The sequence below is a fragment of the Bombyx mandarina genome, chromosome 22 (assembly GCF_030267445.1).
Source record: "Bombyx mandarina strain Sakado chromosome 22, ASM3026744v2".
NCBI classification, from domain to species: domain Eukaryota; kingdom Metazoa; phylum Arthropoda; class Insecta; order Lepidoptera; family Bombycidae; genus Bombyx; species Bombyx mandarina.
This window is the reverse complement of record NC_143228.1, coordinates 4,381,216-4,398,990: the sequence shown is the minus strand read 5'-3', so window position 1 is coordinate 4,398,990 and position 17,775 is coordinate 4,381,216. Positions and strand designations below refer to the sequence as shown.

The window sequence follows — 17,775 nt, the reverse complement described above, 5'->3', positions numbered from 1 at the left end:
TGTAGATGGATTTGATTAGTTCTATATATATATCGTCCACTCCTTGTTGTTTTAGACTCAGCCAAATAAATTTGTGTTTTATACTGTCAAATGCTTTGGAGTAGTCTATAAAGCAGATATACAAAGTCTTCTGGTATTCATTGTATTTTTCCAAAACTTGTTTGATTGTGTGGATGTGGTCTATAGTGCTGTAGTTCTTTCTAAATCCTGCCTGCTCGATCGGTTGGTTTTCGTCTAAAGCCCTTGTTATTCTTTCTAGAATTACTTTTGCGAAGACTTTGTACACATTTGATATTAGACTGATTGGTCTGTAGTTGCCAATGTCATCTTTATCTCCTTTCTTATGGAGGACGATGATATGTGACTCATTCCATTGTTTTGGGATGACGCCTGTTGTTACAATATCATTGAATAGCTTGGTTAGGATTGGGCTTATTTCTTCTTCGTTACCTCTAATCAGCTCATTTGATATATTGTCGGGTCCTGGAGATTTTTCTGGCTTCTGAGACATGATGGCTTTCTGTACTTCTTGCAAGAGTACTGGTGGTACTTTTTTATTATTGGTACTAGGATCGTTATCGGCGATCTTTTCTCGGTCGGTGTCATTGTCCGAGTAAAGAGTTCGATAGTAATCTGTAGCAAGACTCTGAATTTTTCTGCGATTTGTTGCTTGTTTGGAGCTGTTGCTTTTTAGTTTTGGTATCCATTCCACTCCATGTTCTCTTAATTCCTTAAAAGCTTTTCTTGTTCCCCCTGTTCTTAGAATTTCATCTTCTAATTTTTTCGTTCTTCTTAATTTCCTATCCTTTCTTATGCTTTCCCGAATCTATTTGCTCAGTTTAGATATTAACTTACGGTTTTCTTCAGTTTTTGATTTGTCTGTTATAAGTACTTTTCGTTCTTCTAGGAGCTCCATTGTCTTCGCACCAAACTTCACATCTTTTGTTGCATTTACTTTCCTCAATTTTGACAGTTGTGTGACCATGTGATCATATTTTTCTGTGACACTTCTGTTCGAGTTTACTATTTCTTTCAGTGTGTTGATGGACGATGAATCTATTTTTTCTTTGTGTTGTTCTAATGTCAATTTATTTTTGATATTATTTCTACTTCTTTTTGGTTGATGCTTTTCTAAACGGCAACGTACCATACGGTGGTTCGTATTAAAATTTAAGTTTTGAATAATGTGTGTATCTTGGAAAAACTTTGGTTTGTTAGTTATTATGAAATCGATTTCATTCTTATATTTGCCATCACGTGATATCCAAGTCCACTTGGTTTTGGGTTTTTTTTTGTAGAGCGAATTTAGTATTGTTAAGTTATTTTGTAGTAAAAATTCAATTAGTCGATGTCCGTTTGCACTCCTCTTTCCAAATCCATGTTTGCCCATTATCAGTTCTTCTCCGGGTTCTCTACAGCCAACTTGTGCATTAAAGTCACCCATGACTATGAGAAAGTTCTTATAATATTTTTTTATAATATCAGATAGTGTGCAGTAAAATCCCTCTCTTTTACTTTCCAATGCTAATTCTGTGGGTGCGTATGCTTGTATTTTGGGTTTTTTGTATCTTGGTAAGTTAATGTTGAGTATTGCTATTCTGTCTGAAATGCCTATCAGTTCTTGTATAAAGTTCTTCAATGATTTTTTAATTAAGAAGCCCACACCTCTTTGGCCTGCTGTTTCACCTTTCTGATATAATATGTAGTTGTTTCGTTCGGTTTTTTTTTTTCATCAAGCCTTCCCATTTCACATATTCCCAGGATATCCAGTTTTATATTTTGTAACGCCTTGTCCAGTTCAAGTAGGCTTTCCTGTGTTCGCAGAGTTCTTGTGTTGAGTGTTGCAATGTGGAATGTTTCGTTTCTTTTTGCTGGAGGGTTTTGGTCTAGTGCTCCCGCGGAGACCAGCCGTTGTGGGAGACAATTTGTTCGTTGTTTTTGCTTAAGTCTAATTGTTTTAGCCGTTTCTATTTGTTTCCGGTTTTCTAGGGCCTTAATTAATTTTTTGGGGTATTGGGGCAGGTATCGGATCTTGTTTTCTCTAACTCAGTATGTTTGGTCTTATAATTTCATTTTTCTGTATTTTAGTACTTGGTTTGGTTGTATTTCTGGCTAAATTACTTGTACTGATTTTTTTCTGTGTTGCTTGATTGGGAGAATCTGAGGGTTCTCGCCTTCTTTTTTCTCTGCTATTGTCGTCCGGTTTTATTACTATGAGCTTGTCATGTTTTAGATATGCAATGTTACCTTTCTTTTTTTCTTCTTCCACTTGGGATTGTAGTTTTTTGCGCCTTTCCAGAGTTTCCTTGGAGTAATCCTCTTTAACATATATATTTGACGGGAGATTAGACTTGTTCTTGAGTACAAGATGCTTCTTCCACAGGGTTGTAAAAGAAATTACGACTGGTCGGTTTTTGTTTTCCGTCTTTCTTCCGATTCTATATATGTTACTAATCTCTTGGCTGTTCATTTGCACTCCTAGATCTTCTATGGTATCTTTTATATAATCTACTAATTCTCGCTCGGATTTTCCTATTTCCTCTACTCCGAAGAAGACGAGGTTGTTTTTTCGTTTCTCTCTTTCTAAGGATTTAATTTTCAACTCTAGTTCGGATACTTTGTTTGTGAGGAGTTTATTTTCTTCAATTATCGCATTTATTTTCTCGTCTATAGCTTCTGTGACGTTCTTAGTTACCACCTTTGTTATCTGGTCGGCTTGTTTATCTAATTTCTCTTCGAGTTTACGTAGAAGTAATTCCATATTTTTATCCATATTGGTTTACTACTCTGGTAACTTTCTAGTTTTGTGGTGTTTTCACTGTTTTTTGTAGAGATTTTTAATTATTTTACTGGCAGCCCCGATGTTGATATCGACTAACGGACTTTTTGGCGGGAACGCGAGGAGTGAAGTTGTGTGATTTGTTTTATTTTGTCTATTTAGTGTTTCTTCAGGTTTAAATGTGTAATAATGGTGGTTTATTAACTGCTTAATATCTGTGAAAGTGCACAAATGTGAGAAAATGAAACAAAGCTGCTGGACGTAACTTCTCAGGTTCCTCCAAAAAGTCCACTGAAAAAATCTCAGTAAATGACCACCATTTTACTGCGATTATATTTCATCCCATATCATTTCATTTCATTAAATTTCATCCCAGTTGATTAATGTCTCAAATTAATCATCTTCATTTCATTTCACTCCATATTATCATTTTTCATAAAATTAAGAATATAAAGTAAAATAAGACATGACTTAAAGGTCTTAGTTACCAGGTCATAAAATCTCTTAAAAAAAAAAAAAAATATCGACTAACGTCACTGACACAGGTGAATGAAGTTAGCCCCTCAAAAAAATTTTTTGTTCCTATTTTATACTTATTTTCTATTAATACGTTTGTTCATCATTTGTTCATGATTGTTCACTGTTAATAATTGTTTGTTCTGCATTTATTTATTTAAAAAAAATATTTAAAAATATACCTACAAGTTAGCCCCTCTAATGCAATTTTTAATATTTTTTCATCCTTAATGACTCGTAAATATTCATTTTCGATTGTTCTTACATAAAACACGTTTGTTCTCTTTCGAAATTACTCGTTTTTTGTTTAATTTACTATTTTTATTAGTTGAATAAATGTATGCAAAATATGTGTACTGCGCATGCGTCAACTATAATGCCTAAACTTTGTACCGTCTACGCGGTTTTAATCGAGAGAAAAAAAAACAAATATAAATCCTGAAGGAGCAATTGATTGGTATGTATACAGTTTAATTAAAAAAATTAAAAAATAAATAAATGAAATAATGTACATTGGCGTAAAGTTAGACCAAATACATTTTTTCCATCCTCCTACCTATCGTTATGAAGGTATAAAAAAGATTAAGTCAATAATATGTTCATTATTTATCTTTCAAGAGATAATGTAGGTATACATTATAATAACTTTTTTACACAGTCGAAATTATATTCCTAACATTAGTAAAATAACATTTTAATATTTTTTTTATAGTTTATGTATTGAAAGTGTTGGAAAATTATTTCATGTTTTAGCTGGAAAACGACATTGAGAATTATATGCAATACAAGATAATGGGCTCCATCAAATGAATTCGAATGAAACCAAACTGTTTACCATCCAAATTCGATTGTCGGGCAGATAGAAAACGAAAATTCACTCAAAGTGAACCTCGACCTGCATTTGTGAAATGGCAAAGACTCACTATTGTCAAGGAGATTGAAGAGACGACTAAAAATGAGATGTGTTATATTATTATACCTTTGCCATCTTGTAGTCAAGGTAGGTGTAACTGTCAATAATTAATAACACTCACAGATCTCATAATCAAATAACAATATCAGAAAAAAGGAGAATAGTTAGTTAGTTAGTGGAAGTAGCTAAAATGGGCAAGTGGACCTCAGTTCCTATTACATAAGGTACTAGGAAGTTTGTGATAATGAAAATTTATCACAGTGTAATATCACTTACTTACTTTAACAGTGAAGGAAAACATTGTGATGAAACCTGCACACCTAAATGTTCTTAGGATTTTCTTAGGTGTGTAATCCACCAACCAGCACTAGGCCAGCGTGGTGGACTAAGGCCTAAAAACCCTCTCAATGGTAGTGGAGGCCAGTGTCCAGCAAGGGGATATATTATATGGGCTGATGATGATGACTAGGAAGTTACATACTACTACTACTACTACTACTACTACTACAGTACACATATAATCCTATATATTTACAAACTATAAGTTTGTTGGGTACCTAGAAATTGCTAACATTATTTCATATTTCCAGATGTCCAGCCACTTGAAAATAGGTGTAGTAATGACAAAGCTATCCAAGTAGCTCCAGCACAGGAACACAAAGGCAAGGCAAGTGTGTATTGCCACATCACCCCTAAATATATCTGAAGCAAGTACAAGTAAACAATCAGAACCAGCAAAAAGAAAACTGTTGTTCCTGAGGACAAATTTGACAGTGATGAGTCAAATGCACCAGCAAAAGAAGGATCAACAGTTGACTATGAGTTATAGAAGAAGATTAATTAATATTTATTTAAATGAATATTAATGAATATAATTTTAATTATCGTGCAAAATTTTTGGTCAAAACATATATGTGTATTTTATAAATAAATATTCATTCTCAGTATTAATGTTGTTTTAATCTTCGATTGAAAAATTGGTTAATATTTTCGAATAACATAAACACGTGACTTTAAGCATAAACATACTTTTTAGGTAAATATTCTATTTAGCTTTGCTGGATTTATCCAATATTTCGACATACCAAAATTTCATACAGGAAAGACAGAGATAGATAGCTATCTGATTGAATACCTTGTAGAATTGAGCTTCGAAGAAAGCTCTTTTCTTCTCTTCAAAGTTTATTCTTATTCTTTATTAGAATTTATTCTAATTTGCACAGCTTCTCTAACCGACACTGCATGGAATAAATAATCATTATAATTATAAAATATATTTCTGTTTACATACCATACAATTTTCATAGTTCAAATATTAATTTGGATTGATATTAATTTATTTCGATTATCAAAATAATTTGTATTAAACATTTGTATTTCCTCAAAATTTCTATTTTTATAATAATGACTGTGACCACCCGATAAATAAAGAAATTAAAAATATTATAGATAACTTATTTTTAAATAATAGATTAAAAATTATAAACAAAGATAGCGTATTAAAATATTATATTATGCCTATCATTCTTAAATAATTCAGTAAAGAAATAATTTTCGCATCACCGTATATAATTAATATGAATAATAGGGTATTGCCCACTATGCTAAAAAAAATCATAAATTATGTTTTTTTGATAGATCTACAAAAAAGCAAGTGTGTAATGCTGTTTCCATAAAAAAATGGCAAAAAAAAATTAAAGAAAGATATTATGCACAAGTTCAAATGCATATGTATTATACTAAAAGTAAAACTTGCTACTTTTGTGTAGCAAACAGCAACTTTGAAAAAAATAATCAGGTCACTATAATTAGTATTGATTTTGATCCCGAGTAAGTTGCACAGTTGTTAGGTAATGTAGTTTCTTTTTGGAAGAATAACATTTTTCTAATCTTACACAAAAATGTAATGTTAAATACTTAAAAAAATCTTCATACCTATTTTCCTTTTAGGGAGTACAAAATATTGATGTGTACAAAGTGAATGTGATTTAATAAAAATAATATTTCAATTTAAATATGTTTTATTTAAAAATTATTCTTAACATACAGGTACAAAGGTTACATAACATTAATCTTTATTCCTTTTCATATATATAAGCCCATATTTAGCACATTTGTGGAAAACAGAATCAAAATAATAATGAGTTGCTAGCCATTCAAGACCAGCATAGAAGTCTTATTAAAATCTGTTCAGTAGTTTTTGAATGAAGAGTGAAAATACTTACAAAAATTAATATTTATAAGTAAGGATTACTTATTTAATTAAAGAGTCTTGTAGGTGGCAAACTATCTAAAAACTTTCTATTTTCCACCAAGTTGACATCAATTATCCTTCCTGCATATATATTTATTGTATCGTTTTTTTTATACTCTAACAAGGGGTGATATTACATTTGCAATTTCTGGGAGTTTGTTGAAAAATATATTGCTTGCTTCACTTACAGATAGATCGAAATCATCAGCCAATTGAGAGAATGTTCTATTTAATTTTATTCTCATCAAACATAATATAATATTTTGTTCAGAAACATTTGTATGTTTCTCAATCAAGCCTATTATGAAATATAATTCTTGTGGAAGACCAATATATAAACGTGGTTTATTTTTCACTTTAGATAAAATTGTTAACACATTCATTTTTTCAACTTTTTTAGTCTTCTTGAGAGCTATAGTCTGCAGTGCACAAGTCTTTGATGGAGTGGAGATATTGAGAGATGACTCATAGTCAACTGTTGATCCTTCTGTTGCTGGTGCATTTGACTCATCACTGTCAAATTTGTCCTCAGGAACAACAGTTTTCTTTTTGCTGGTTCTGATTGTTTACTTGTACTTGCTTCAGATATATTTAGGGGTGATGTGGCAATACACACTTGCCTTGCCTTTGTGTTCCTGTGCTGGAGCTACTTGGATAGCTTTGTCATTACTACACCTATTTTCAAGTGGCTGGACATCTGGAAATATGAAATAATGTTAGCAATTTCTAGGTACCCAACAAACTTATAGTTTGTAAATATATAGGATTATATGTGTACTGTAGTAGTAGTAGTAGTAGTAGTAGTAGTATGTATATAACTTCCTAGTCATCATCATCAGCCCATATAATATATCCCCTTGCTGGACACTGGCCTCCACTACCATTGAGAGGGTTTTTAGGCCTTAGTCCACCACGCTGGCCTAGTGCTGGTTGGTGGATTACACACCTAAGAAAATCCTAAGAACATTTAGGTGTGCAGGTTTCATCACAATGTTTTCCTTCACTGTTAAAGTAAGTAAGTGATATTACACTGTGATAAATTTTGATTATCACAAACTTCCTAGTACCTTATGTAATAGGAACTGAGGTCCACTTGCCCATTTTGGCTACTTCCACTAACTAACTAACTATTCTCCTTTTTTCTGATATTGTTATTTGATTATGAGATCTGTGAGTGTTACTAATTATTGACAGTTACACCTACCTTGACTACAAGATGGCAAAGGTATAATAATATAACACATCTCATTTTTAGTCGTCTCTTCAATCTCCTTGACAATAGTGAGTCTTTGCCGTTTCACAAATGCAGGTCGAGGTTCACTTTGAGTGAATTTTCGTTTTCTATCTGCCCGACAATCGAATTTGGATGGTAAACAGTTTGGTTTCATTCGAATTCATTTGATGGAGCCCATTATCTTGTATTGCATATAATTCTCAATGTCGTTTTCCAGCTAAAACATGAAATAATTTTCCAACACTTTCAATACATAACCTATAAAAAAATATTAAAATGTTATTTTACTAATGTTAGGAATATAATTTCGACTGTGTAAAAAAGTTATTATAATGTATACCTACATTATCTCTTGAAAGATAAATAATGAACATATTATTGACTTAATCTTTTTTATACCTTCATAACGATAGGTAGGAGGATGGAAAAAATGTATTTGGTCTAACTTTACGCCAATGTACATTATTTCATTTATTTATTTTTTTATTTTTTTAATTAAACTGTATACATACCAATCAATTGCTCCTTCAGGATTTATATTTGTTTTTTTTTCTCTCGATTAAAACCGCGTAGACGGTACAAAGTTTAGGCATTATAGTTGACGCATGCGCAGTACACATATTTTGCATACATTTAATCAACTAATACAAATAGTAAATTAAACAAAAAACGAGTAATTTCGAAAGAGAACAAACGTGTTTTATATAAGAACAATCGAAAATGAATATTTACGAGTCATTAAGGACGAAAAAATATTAAAAATTGCAATCGAGGGGCTAACTTGTACATATTTTTTTAATAATCTTTTTAAAATAAATAAATGCAGAACAAACAATTATTAACAGTGAACAATCAAAAACAAATGATGAACAAACGAATTAATAGAAAATAAGTAGAAAATAGGAAAGAAAATTTTTTTTGAGGGGCTAACTTCATTCACCTCACTGACACTCGAATATATTAAGTGTATAATCTATGACTGACACTGTATGAAATGTTGTGAGGTTGGCACTATGTAAGTGACGAGTCTATTCTATTTATTATCACTTTTTAGGTTATAATGACAGTGAATGAATTTATTTATTTTCGTAGTAAGTAATCGCCCGCACTGATTTTTATTTCTAAGTAACTTAATAGTCTTCGTTTTATTAGATTGTCACTGGAATAGTGTTGTATTCACTATTTTTGCACTGTTTATAAGTTATTTCACGCGGAGGTCTTTAGCGTACGTGTTGACACTTTCAATACCGGAAACGGATTTTTTAACCAATATTAACAAGATAAAATAATATGAAATAAATTGTTTGCTCGGTTTTTTTATTTAAGCCCGATTTTAAGTTTTTGATGAAATAGCAAGAGAGAAGAAAAGTACACACTTAGAAAGCTCTGAAATCCGGTAAAACAGTATATTGTTAAAAAACAAATTAACCACTCACGATCAGGTGGGCAGTGTGATCGTCTGCCTACAAGGGCAATAAAAAAATGTTAAAAAATGGTGTCTGCCATTATGATTTGAGCTAAGAGATGTACCATGTATCCTACCCATCTACCCATCTAGACTTCCTCTTCTTTTTATTTATGGCTTAGTTGAGTGGTCGGACTCACAGCCCACCTGGTGTTAAGTGGTTACTGAAGCCCATAGACATCTACAATCTAAATGCGCCACCCACCTTGAGATATAAGTTCTAAGGTCTCAGTATAGTTACAACGGCTGCCCCACCCTTCAAACCCAAAACGCATTACTGCTTCACGGCAGAAATAGGCAGGGTGGTGGTACCTACCCGCGCGGACTCACAAGAGGTCCTACCGCCGACCTCGCATTCATTTTAACGAACTTAAATGCTCTTTTTGCACACAATGGTTTTATTTAATGGTAGTTTCTGTTTTCTATATAAATCGCACATATAAAACAGTTCATTGACCTTTTTCATTCTTTTTTCAACATTTTTTTTAATACCTACTACATACTAACGACTTTTCGAATTCTATATCTGTGAAAAGTTTTAGGATTGATAAAAAATATATTTTGAAAACAGTTTTTATTCAGTTTAATTCATAAGTTCATAACAGTTTTTATTTTTTTATATATACTTTGCAATAACAGTATAAAAGAGAAAACATAAATAAAGTGTATTATGTACGAGTATACAGTGTGTGCGAATTTCAATCTATTTTTTTTCCTACCTTAGCTGATAGCCTTGAGAGGCTATTTCAGTGTAACCTTGACTAGTAGGTGAGCTCACGGTGCTCAAACCGGAGTGATTCTAACACTGACCCTAGCGAGAGCAGAAGCGAATTGCTTCGCAGAATCTACCACCGGATCGGAAACGCCATCCATTGGAAAAATCCGGCAAAAAAATTAATTGGGCTGTGTCTATGGGTTAATTCGCTTGTCGAGCCCTTCGTCGCAAGCGACGGATTCGACGAGGACGGTGACCGGTGCTTGTGGTACCTAAAATCACCGTTAATGGATCGGGAGGATCCGGAATGACGTGCTTTGGGCGACGTCGACTGTTTACCATTCGGTCTACAGGATCGGGTATGTAGTTTCCAGCGACCACGACAAGAGGGTTATCATGTCGTGTCGCCTTTTCAAAGTGGCGCAATGATGCCGACTCAATCATTGGTGTGTTACTACTATTATTAAATTTCTTCTTCTTTAATCTTTAATAAAAATCTACAATTGGGCTTTTTATTAGTTTTCTAATCAACGTAATGTTCGTGGGTATTATTCTAAAATATTACCGTCAACGGCCTCAGTACGTCTAGTAACAAACTGAAGAATAAACTTTGTCATTCACACGATTGAGCCTCGCGATGTTCCGGAGATAGATTTATCGATTTTACGCTTATTTTCCCGCACATACATCACTAGATTATTAACCTGAACCTTATACTAAGAGGCACAAAGAGTAAATTACAAATCATCTTGTGAATAGTAGTAATACTAATGGTCGATGATTTTAATATCGATTTGAAGATGAACTTTTATCGATTCGTTCAGGTGTCATCAAGGCTAATTGTTCGTTACAATGAAATTATTGATTGGAAATGTGATAGCACTCTGTTTTCCTTGAATTTTTGTTGTTAAATTCCAATCGAGGTATTCAATGTTTTATAAAAAAATATTGTAATAATAATCCGCTTAGGTCTTTTTAATGCTGGATGACCGAGCTCACGGCCCATTTGGTGTAAAGTGTTTACTTTACCTTAACTAATAGACAACAACAACGTAAATGTTGCCACCCACCATGTGTTCTAGCGTATAACGGCTGCCCCACCCTTCAAGCCGGTACCCATTACGGCTTCGCGGCAGAAATGGGGTGCCAATTCTGCCGCGAAGCCATAATGGGTACCCGTGGGCCCTTACAAGACACCCTGCCACCAGTAACGACTTCTCATCCTATCATTTCTATGTTGACTAATGGTGGTCAGGCATACCTATGAGGCCGCATGAGTTGATTTCACTGATCGTATTTCTGTCGCCATTATATCATGTATCCGAAGGACGGTATAGTCTATATTTCTAAATTTCAATGCAACTATGAGTCCGCTGTAATGCCTCAAGATGGGCTATGTTAATTATAGTATAATACAGTATTAGTGGACTCTTAAAACTCGAACACAAGACAACCCGTGACGTCATCTTTTCATCTACACGAGTAAATAAAAATCCAGTTCCTCTTTTCTTCATTGTTGAATTCGTCACGTATTTTCAGCGAACGGACGAAATAGATTTTTTGTCATGAATACCACTGAAATCCCATTACTTTCCTGGCAAGGGTATCATCAGCTTTGAAAACAAAGTCGTTTATCGTAACCGCAGCTCACAAGTAGTAGTGGTATTCCATTTATTGCACACAAACAAACAATCTCAGACCACAAGAACATTAATCTCCTCAAAACTGGTTCTAACTAGCTCACGTACGAACACAATACAAATAAAACTAAAGAACCAGTTTAAAAGATGTTCATTGGAAAAAAATAAAAGTAGGATGCGTGCAGATAAACGCGGGCGCAGCCGGAATCAAAGCCTCGTATTAAACGAAATTGGCCTACAAATTACTCTTTATAACATTGCTAATCGATTTTCGTCCCACCGCCTTTAAAATAAAGCACATTCGGTGAATTGGTGATATAACTTGAAGGATTTCGCATGCCTCGATCGTCTGACTTGCTTTCGAAAAATGTAATGTTCTTAAGCACGCATTTCGTGGTGGCAAAATGTACGGAGAATATAATCCGCTTGCTCCCTCGCATTTTATGAAACAATTTTGTAGCCAGTTCAAATTTATGAAAGCTGTATCAGTTGGAAGCTTTGGGACATTCAATTTTAAAACTAGAATTTTCGCTAGCCATGAAGTTAACATATTTTATGTTTAATGTTTTGTTCCATATTTGAAAAATATTAAATACGTTTTTTTATGCTTTAAGTGAGCTAACTTATAACACCAATGAAAATTAATACAAATCGATTAGGTAAGTCGAACAGTGCTGTCCGCATTATAGAGAGCTCAAGCAATTCAGCGTCTAACATGTAACAGTTTTAGCGCTCGCACCTAATGTGCGTAAGCGTGGTTAAGTCCCGGTCACCATCCTCGCCGAACCCGTCACTTGCGACGAAAGGCTCGACGAGTAAATTAACCCATAGACACAGCCCGCTGAGTTTCTCGTCGGATCTTCTCAGTGGGTCGCGTTTCCGAGCCGGTGGTAGATTCTGCGAAGCACTGCTCATGCTAGGGCCAGTGCTAGCAACACTCCCGGTTTGAGCCCCGTGAGCTCACCTACAAGTTAGGGCGTAGCTGAAATAGCCTCTCAAGACCATCAGCATAGGCCGAAAAAAAAAAGAAAAAAAAACCGGTAAAAAAAAGTTTGTCTATCTCGCTCTAACGCTTTGCAACAGGATTAATAATTCATCAAGTTTTCGGTTGTTCAGAAAACCCAGTACACAATTTATAAGCCGCATTACACCTCAGAAACATGTTTGACCGGCATGAACCATTAACATGTGCTCACGTACAAGCAGACGAAGAAAAACTTTAAATTGAAAATCAATACACGTATGTCGTATGTAGATACGCAAAGATCAAACACATTAGGCCTTCCGTAGGCACGGATCATTTCCTGCGAGGGTCGCTTCAGACCTTCGTCAGCTATCTACGAACAAACGACACCTCGTCTGTGAGCAGGTGGTGTAAAGTGCGAGCTTAAGTATAGATTTTCAATAAAAATTAAAGCCATAACTTTAAGCGAAAACTTGCCATCTGCGTCAATCGTAATAATGTTTCACTTATTTTTAAAATTGTAACTTTTTATGATTTACCCTATGCCACCAATACTCGCATTTATTTAAAACTGCTGTTTTAAGATTGGCTGCATATTCACTAACTTTTTCTTATTTAATAATGATCTTATATTATGTTATATTATTAATATTATAAAGCTGAAGAATTTGTTTGTTTGAACGCGCTAATCTCGGGAACTACTAGTCCGATTTGAAAAATTCTTTCAGTGCTAGATAGCTCATTTATTGAGGAAGGCTATATAACATCACGGTAAGGCCAATACAAGTGGAGCAGCAAATAAAGAATGTTTCAAAATAAGGGTATAATGAAATAGCTCCTTAACACTCTATAATTCAAAAATACTTTCACTTTCTACGTAAATTAAGTGGGGGTAAAATTTAGCGTTATGCCAAAGTAACTATTCCACGCGGACGGAGTCGCGGACAAAAGCTAGTTTAGTCATAAAATACCTAATAAAATAATTATATTATAAATATTATAGTCTTATAGGTAACTTAAAAAATATCTAAAAGTAAAATGCATACTTCCGTCTAGAAAACTATGTCAAATGTATAGGTGTAAATTTTTTTTCTCGTTGTAAAGAAAACTATTAGTTGAAAATATCGTAATAATCGCTCGTCGCTTTCATTCACGCAATAGAGTTACACTGCCTAAGTGAGTCCAACATTTTTATCCGATTTCCTATTTTTCGTCGAAGGGAAATCGAAGACATTTCTCACTTGCAAAATTAAACACGGTGCGATATTTCATTGATATTCTCATATTTCTCATTGATGTTGCTACATTAGTTGAATCGTTTAGTTAATGTATCTTCAGTATTATTATTCTATTCAATCGTGTCACTCTTAACAGAGTTGTCGTGATCGCCATACAGCTTTGGAGGGGGCAGACTTGATGCGATGTCCCGCCATTTCTCCCTGCTCGAGGTCATTCTGCTGCATTATACTTAGATTTTGTTTCATAGCCCTCACGAATAGGTAGGACTATCTATACTTATTAATTTATTTATTACTATTTACTTACATCATTGTGGAGCAAACCAGTAATGTGTTCCGATTTGAAAGACTGGAGGACCGTATTACAACAAAATTGAATTTTCAATCTCATATCTCAAGATGGGTGGCAACATTCACAATCTACATGCCGTAGTAATTAGCTTGATACTGAGTGGATTGCTTGCCCATCATAGGTTATAAATGCGTTTTCCTTAAACAGAACTTCTAGCCGAGTTGGAGTTTGAATGTGTAAGTAATGGCAGGCAACACTTGTCACATGTGAAGTGACAGTTTTCGAATATCTAATTATTAATTTATTTAAACTAGAAGCCCCGCAGTGTGTAATGTTTTCTTTATTGATTTAATGTATCTGTTATGCATTATTTTTAAAAAAAATATTAGCATTGTGCACTTCTTCTCTATATTCTCTATAAGTGTGGAAAATTTCATACTCCTCCGTCCGCGCAATTTACGTAAAAAGGGATACAAAGTTTTTGCTTCACGTATTAATATATAAATGTTATAACAGATGATTGTCTTCTGTTATAACAATGTTCTTCTCATCTAGACACGGGCAGTGAAGTACACAGGACAATATAAACATAAAATATTGTAATATGTATAATAGTGTAGTGACTGTAATTTATATTAATCATGAAATCAGTGTTTTAAAATAGCCCCTCACCTCCAGAGCCCAGACCCCTCAAATAGAACCGTCTAACATGTTGTGACTTTCTTTAACATCCTTCTGTTCCCAATGGTATCGCCCGACTGAGAAACTTTCGCTAGGACAATCCTGATATCGGTTAAAGATCTCACAGTTTTAGGAATTTATGGTATGCACGGAACTAGAGTTCTCTTGTGCATTTGAGACCAAGATCATTTTCGAGAAAATATAACAACCAATGTGTAAATGTGTATTTTCTAAAAAGTTTTTACTGGTGGTAGGACCTCTGGTGTGTCCGCACGGGTAGGTACCACCACCCTGCCTATTTCTACCGTGAAGCAGTAATGCGTTTCGGTTTGAATGGGGGGACAGCCGTTGTAACTATACTGAGACCTTAGAACTCATATCTCAAGCAGGGTGGCGCATTTACGTTGTAGATTTCTATGGACACCAGTAACACCAGTAACACCAGGTGGGCTGTGAGCTCGTCCACCCATCTAAGCAATAAAAAAAAAGTTACTGAGCAAAAAAATCTTTTAGTGTGCCCAACATCCTATCCGCTAACTTCAGTCTATCCGTGAACATATATACAAACATACTAACAGCACCGAAATATCGAGAACTCATAAAATGTGAAAAATGTAAGTTAAATAATAGCTTGTGAAATAACATTTAAACATCCTTGAAGATTGCTAATAATCAGCTATATCATGCTAATAATAAGCTATATCATTATGTTATGTTAGCTTATTAATATCTTTGGTCAAGACGTTAATTTAAAGCACAATTTAATGGATTAAATAAAATAGTAATTTGTACTATCTAAACCGGCATGGATTCATTTCAGTATGGTATTTCATCAAATTTACATATTATTGTCACTTCGTTGCCTAGGCAACCCAATAAACAAGATCTCAACAACCGCAAATACACTATCAAAACCCGGACCGCCTAATACGAGCATTTTGACGACGCAGTTTACATAGACCCCGGCTGACCGAATACGTAATAGAACGCGTTCAAAGGATAATCCTGTTCCCCAATTTGTCCTTCCGTCCTGTGCCTTAATACCGACGCTTCACACGTGAATCATACACGCCGTTATGTTGATTCTCCACTGTTGAGGCTAGGCAGAGCGAACATCGCAGGTTTTATATCACTTAAATAAAATTAATTACATAATAAATAGAATAAATACAATGACGTCATTTGCTCTTCTATGGCTGGTCTCTAACCTAATTGTTTTATATTTATTTTGAAACACTGACTATTGTTTAAGTAGTAGTGTTTGTCGGTAAAAATGTTTCATGTCCCTTGTAATTAGGCTATACGTAATTTTTGTGTCGCAAAATTTGTATCTTCGTGCTTGAGAGGCTATAACTTCTTTTCATTAAAAGTACATTTTTAGTTCGAAATCTACTTTTTTTTTAAATATCTTAAGACTAATGTAGCACTTCAGCTTACTATGCTCCATGCTGATAAAGCTTTTCATGGTTTTGAAGTCTTCAATGTGTCAAATTAAAGTATTTTGCGCTTACTCTGTAGTGACGATAACAGAACCAAAGTTGTTCTTGAATGCAAAGACTTTTTTGGCGAAATATGAAGCTTATATCTAAATTATATAGTTATAATATACTATCGGCCCGCTCCGGCTCCGCTCGGGTCTTTAACAAAAATTTCAACGATATTTGACGTTGTTTTATTTTTTTAAATAAATGAACACGTATTTTGGCATAACTATAATAGTCAGACATATTATTATGCTGTCGCGACAATTTTTGTAAATAATAATGTCTTCTACAAAGTCGTAGTACATTATTTTATTCTATTATCAATAGTTTTCGCAGGGCACGCGATGTAAAGAACATTTTAGGTGATTTTTTTGCACCTTGGGTTACATTATTGGAGCTTTAGAAGGATCCATAATTTTTTTCAAAAAAGATTATAACCTATGTCACTCGGTAATAGTGTAACTTCCAAACAATGAAAGAATTTTTCAAATCGGTTCAGTAGTTTCGTAGCCTATTCAATACAACCAAACAGATGAATTTTTCCTTTTTATAATATTAGTTTAGATATTTAGTAGTTCCATCTTTCGAATCCAAACTGTGACCGTTTCACTGAAGAAATAGATGGGATGGTTGCAGCTTTTGTGCTCTATATACTGCCCCATAATAAATAATTACGCAGGCCATGATATTTTTGATTCTGCACAGAGACGTAATCTGTAATCTCACAAGGTTTTCTGGCGAGAAACCTTACAGAGAAAGGTTTCGACAAAAAAAAATTCTATAGACCCCACTTCCTTGAATATTAAATGTCCAGTGCGCGTATTAAACCCGTATTACTTCCTGCGGTTTACAGTCGACATCAAATTAAAGCCTTAGACGTATAATCCGATATGTTGGTAGCTTATGCTCCAAAGCACGAAAGCTTTAGTTTATTTGGGAGATACATTAATTGTCATATATATTGTTTTGTATCTTGTAATATGTACCTATATATATTATTATATGTAATGTTTACTGTATGCACTAGGTTTGTATTCCTAATTCTTCTTTCTTTTTGCGGGCCTACTGGAAGAGATTTCAATATGAAATTAGTAGTGCCCTTGTACTCTGTATCCTTATTGTCGTGTCTTTTCTAACAGCTGTGTGTACAAAAGATATTAAATAAATAAATAAAATAAATAAGTCATGTCGAAATCGTTTTATTATACTATCATACTTTTTATTTTTTATTGGTGGTAGGGTCTCTTGAGAGTCCGCGCGAGTAGGTACCACTACCCTGCCTATTTCTGCCGTGAAGCAGTAACGCGTTTCGGTTTGAAGGGTGGGGCAGCTGTTGTACTGTAAAAAACTGAGACCTAAGAACTCATGTCTCGAGGTGGGTGGCGCATTTACGTTGGAGATGTCTATGGGCTCCAGTAACCACTTAACACCAGGTGGGCTGTGAGCTCGTCCATCCATTTAAGCAATAAAAAAAATTACCAAATTAGTGTTTCTGGAGATTTAAACATATAACGGTATTTGAAACATATAATGACGCCATTTGAAGTTTATTAGAGAAAGTTGACAAATGAGGGCAATAGGTATCAAAATCGCTCGATAA

The 17,775-nt window shown here is 34.1% G+C and overlaps 2 protein-coding genes and 2 long non-coding RNA genes across 11 annotated transcripts in view; 2 read left to right on the top strand and 2 right to left on the bottom strand.

The window, feature by feature from the left end:
- The window catches only part of LOC114240479 (protocadherin-like wing polarity protein stan), a 241,376-nt gene that overhangs the window by 128,598 nt on the left and 95,003 nt on the right, over nt 1-17,775 (top strand). The gene's annotated exons all lie outside the window — the stretch shown is intronic.
- On the bottom strand, nt 1,751-3,294 carry LOC149500295 (uncharacterized). Its single transcript, XM_089736699.1, has one exon. The coding sequence runs from the start codon at nt 2,771-2,773 to the stop codon at nt 2,042-2,044; it is 732 nt and encodes a 243-aa protein (XP_089592825.1). The 5' UTR covers nt 2,774-3,294; the 3' UTR covers nt 1,751-2,041.
- Nucleotides 3,350-5,155, top strand: LOC149500294 (uncharacterized). The gene is made up of 3 exons (XR_016324983.1): nt 3,350-3,752; nt 4,049-4,295; nt 4,799-5,155. It is a non-coding gene; the product is annotated as an uncharacterized LOC149500294 (long non-coding RNA).
- Nucleotides 6,212-8,640, bottom strand: LOC149500293 (uncharacterized). Of its 4 annotated transcripts, none has more exons than XR_016325020.1 (3): nt 8,209-8,640; nt 7,667-7,913; nt 6,212-7,159 (listed from the first exon to the last, which is right to left on the bottom strand). It is a non-coding gene; the product is annotated as an uncharacterized LOC149500293 (long non-coding RNA). The 4 variants fall into 4 exon arrangements; XR_016325019.1 differs by having other exon boundaries at nt 7,667-7,954; nt 8,209-8,404; XR_016325021.1 differs by lacking the exon at nt 8,209-8,640 and adding an exon at nt 8,041-8,056 and having other exon boundaries at nt 7,667-7,954.

Coding starts and splice junctions, on each gene's coding strand:
- LOC149500295 (XM_089736699.1), bottom strand. CDS start 2,773: ATGGATAAAAATATGGAATTACTTCTACGTAAACTCGAAGAGAAATTA.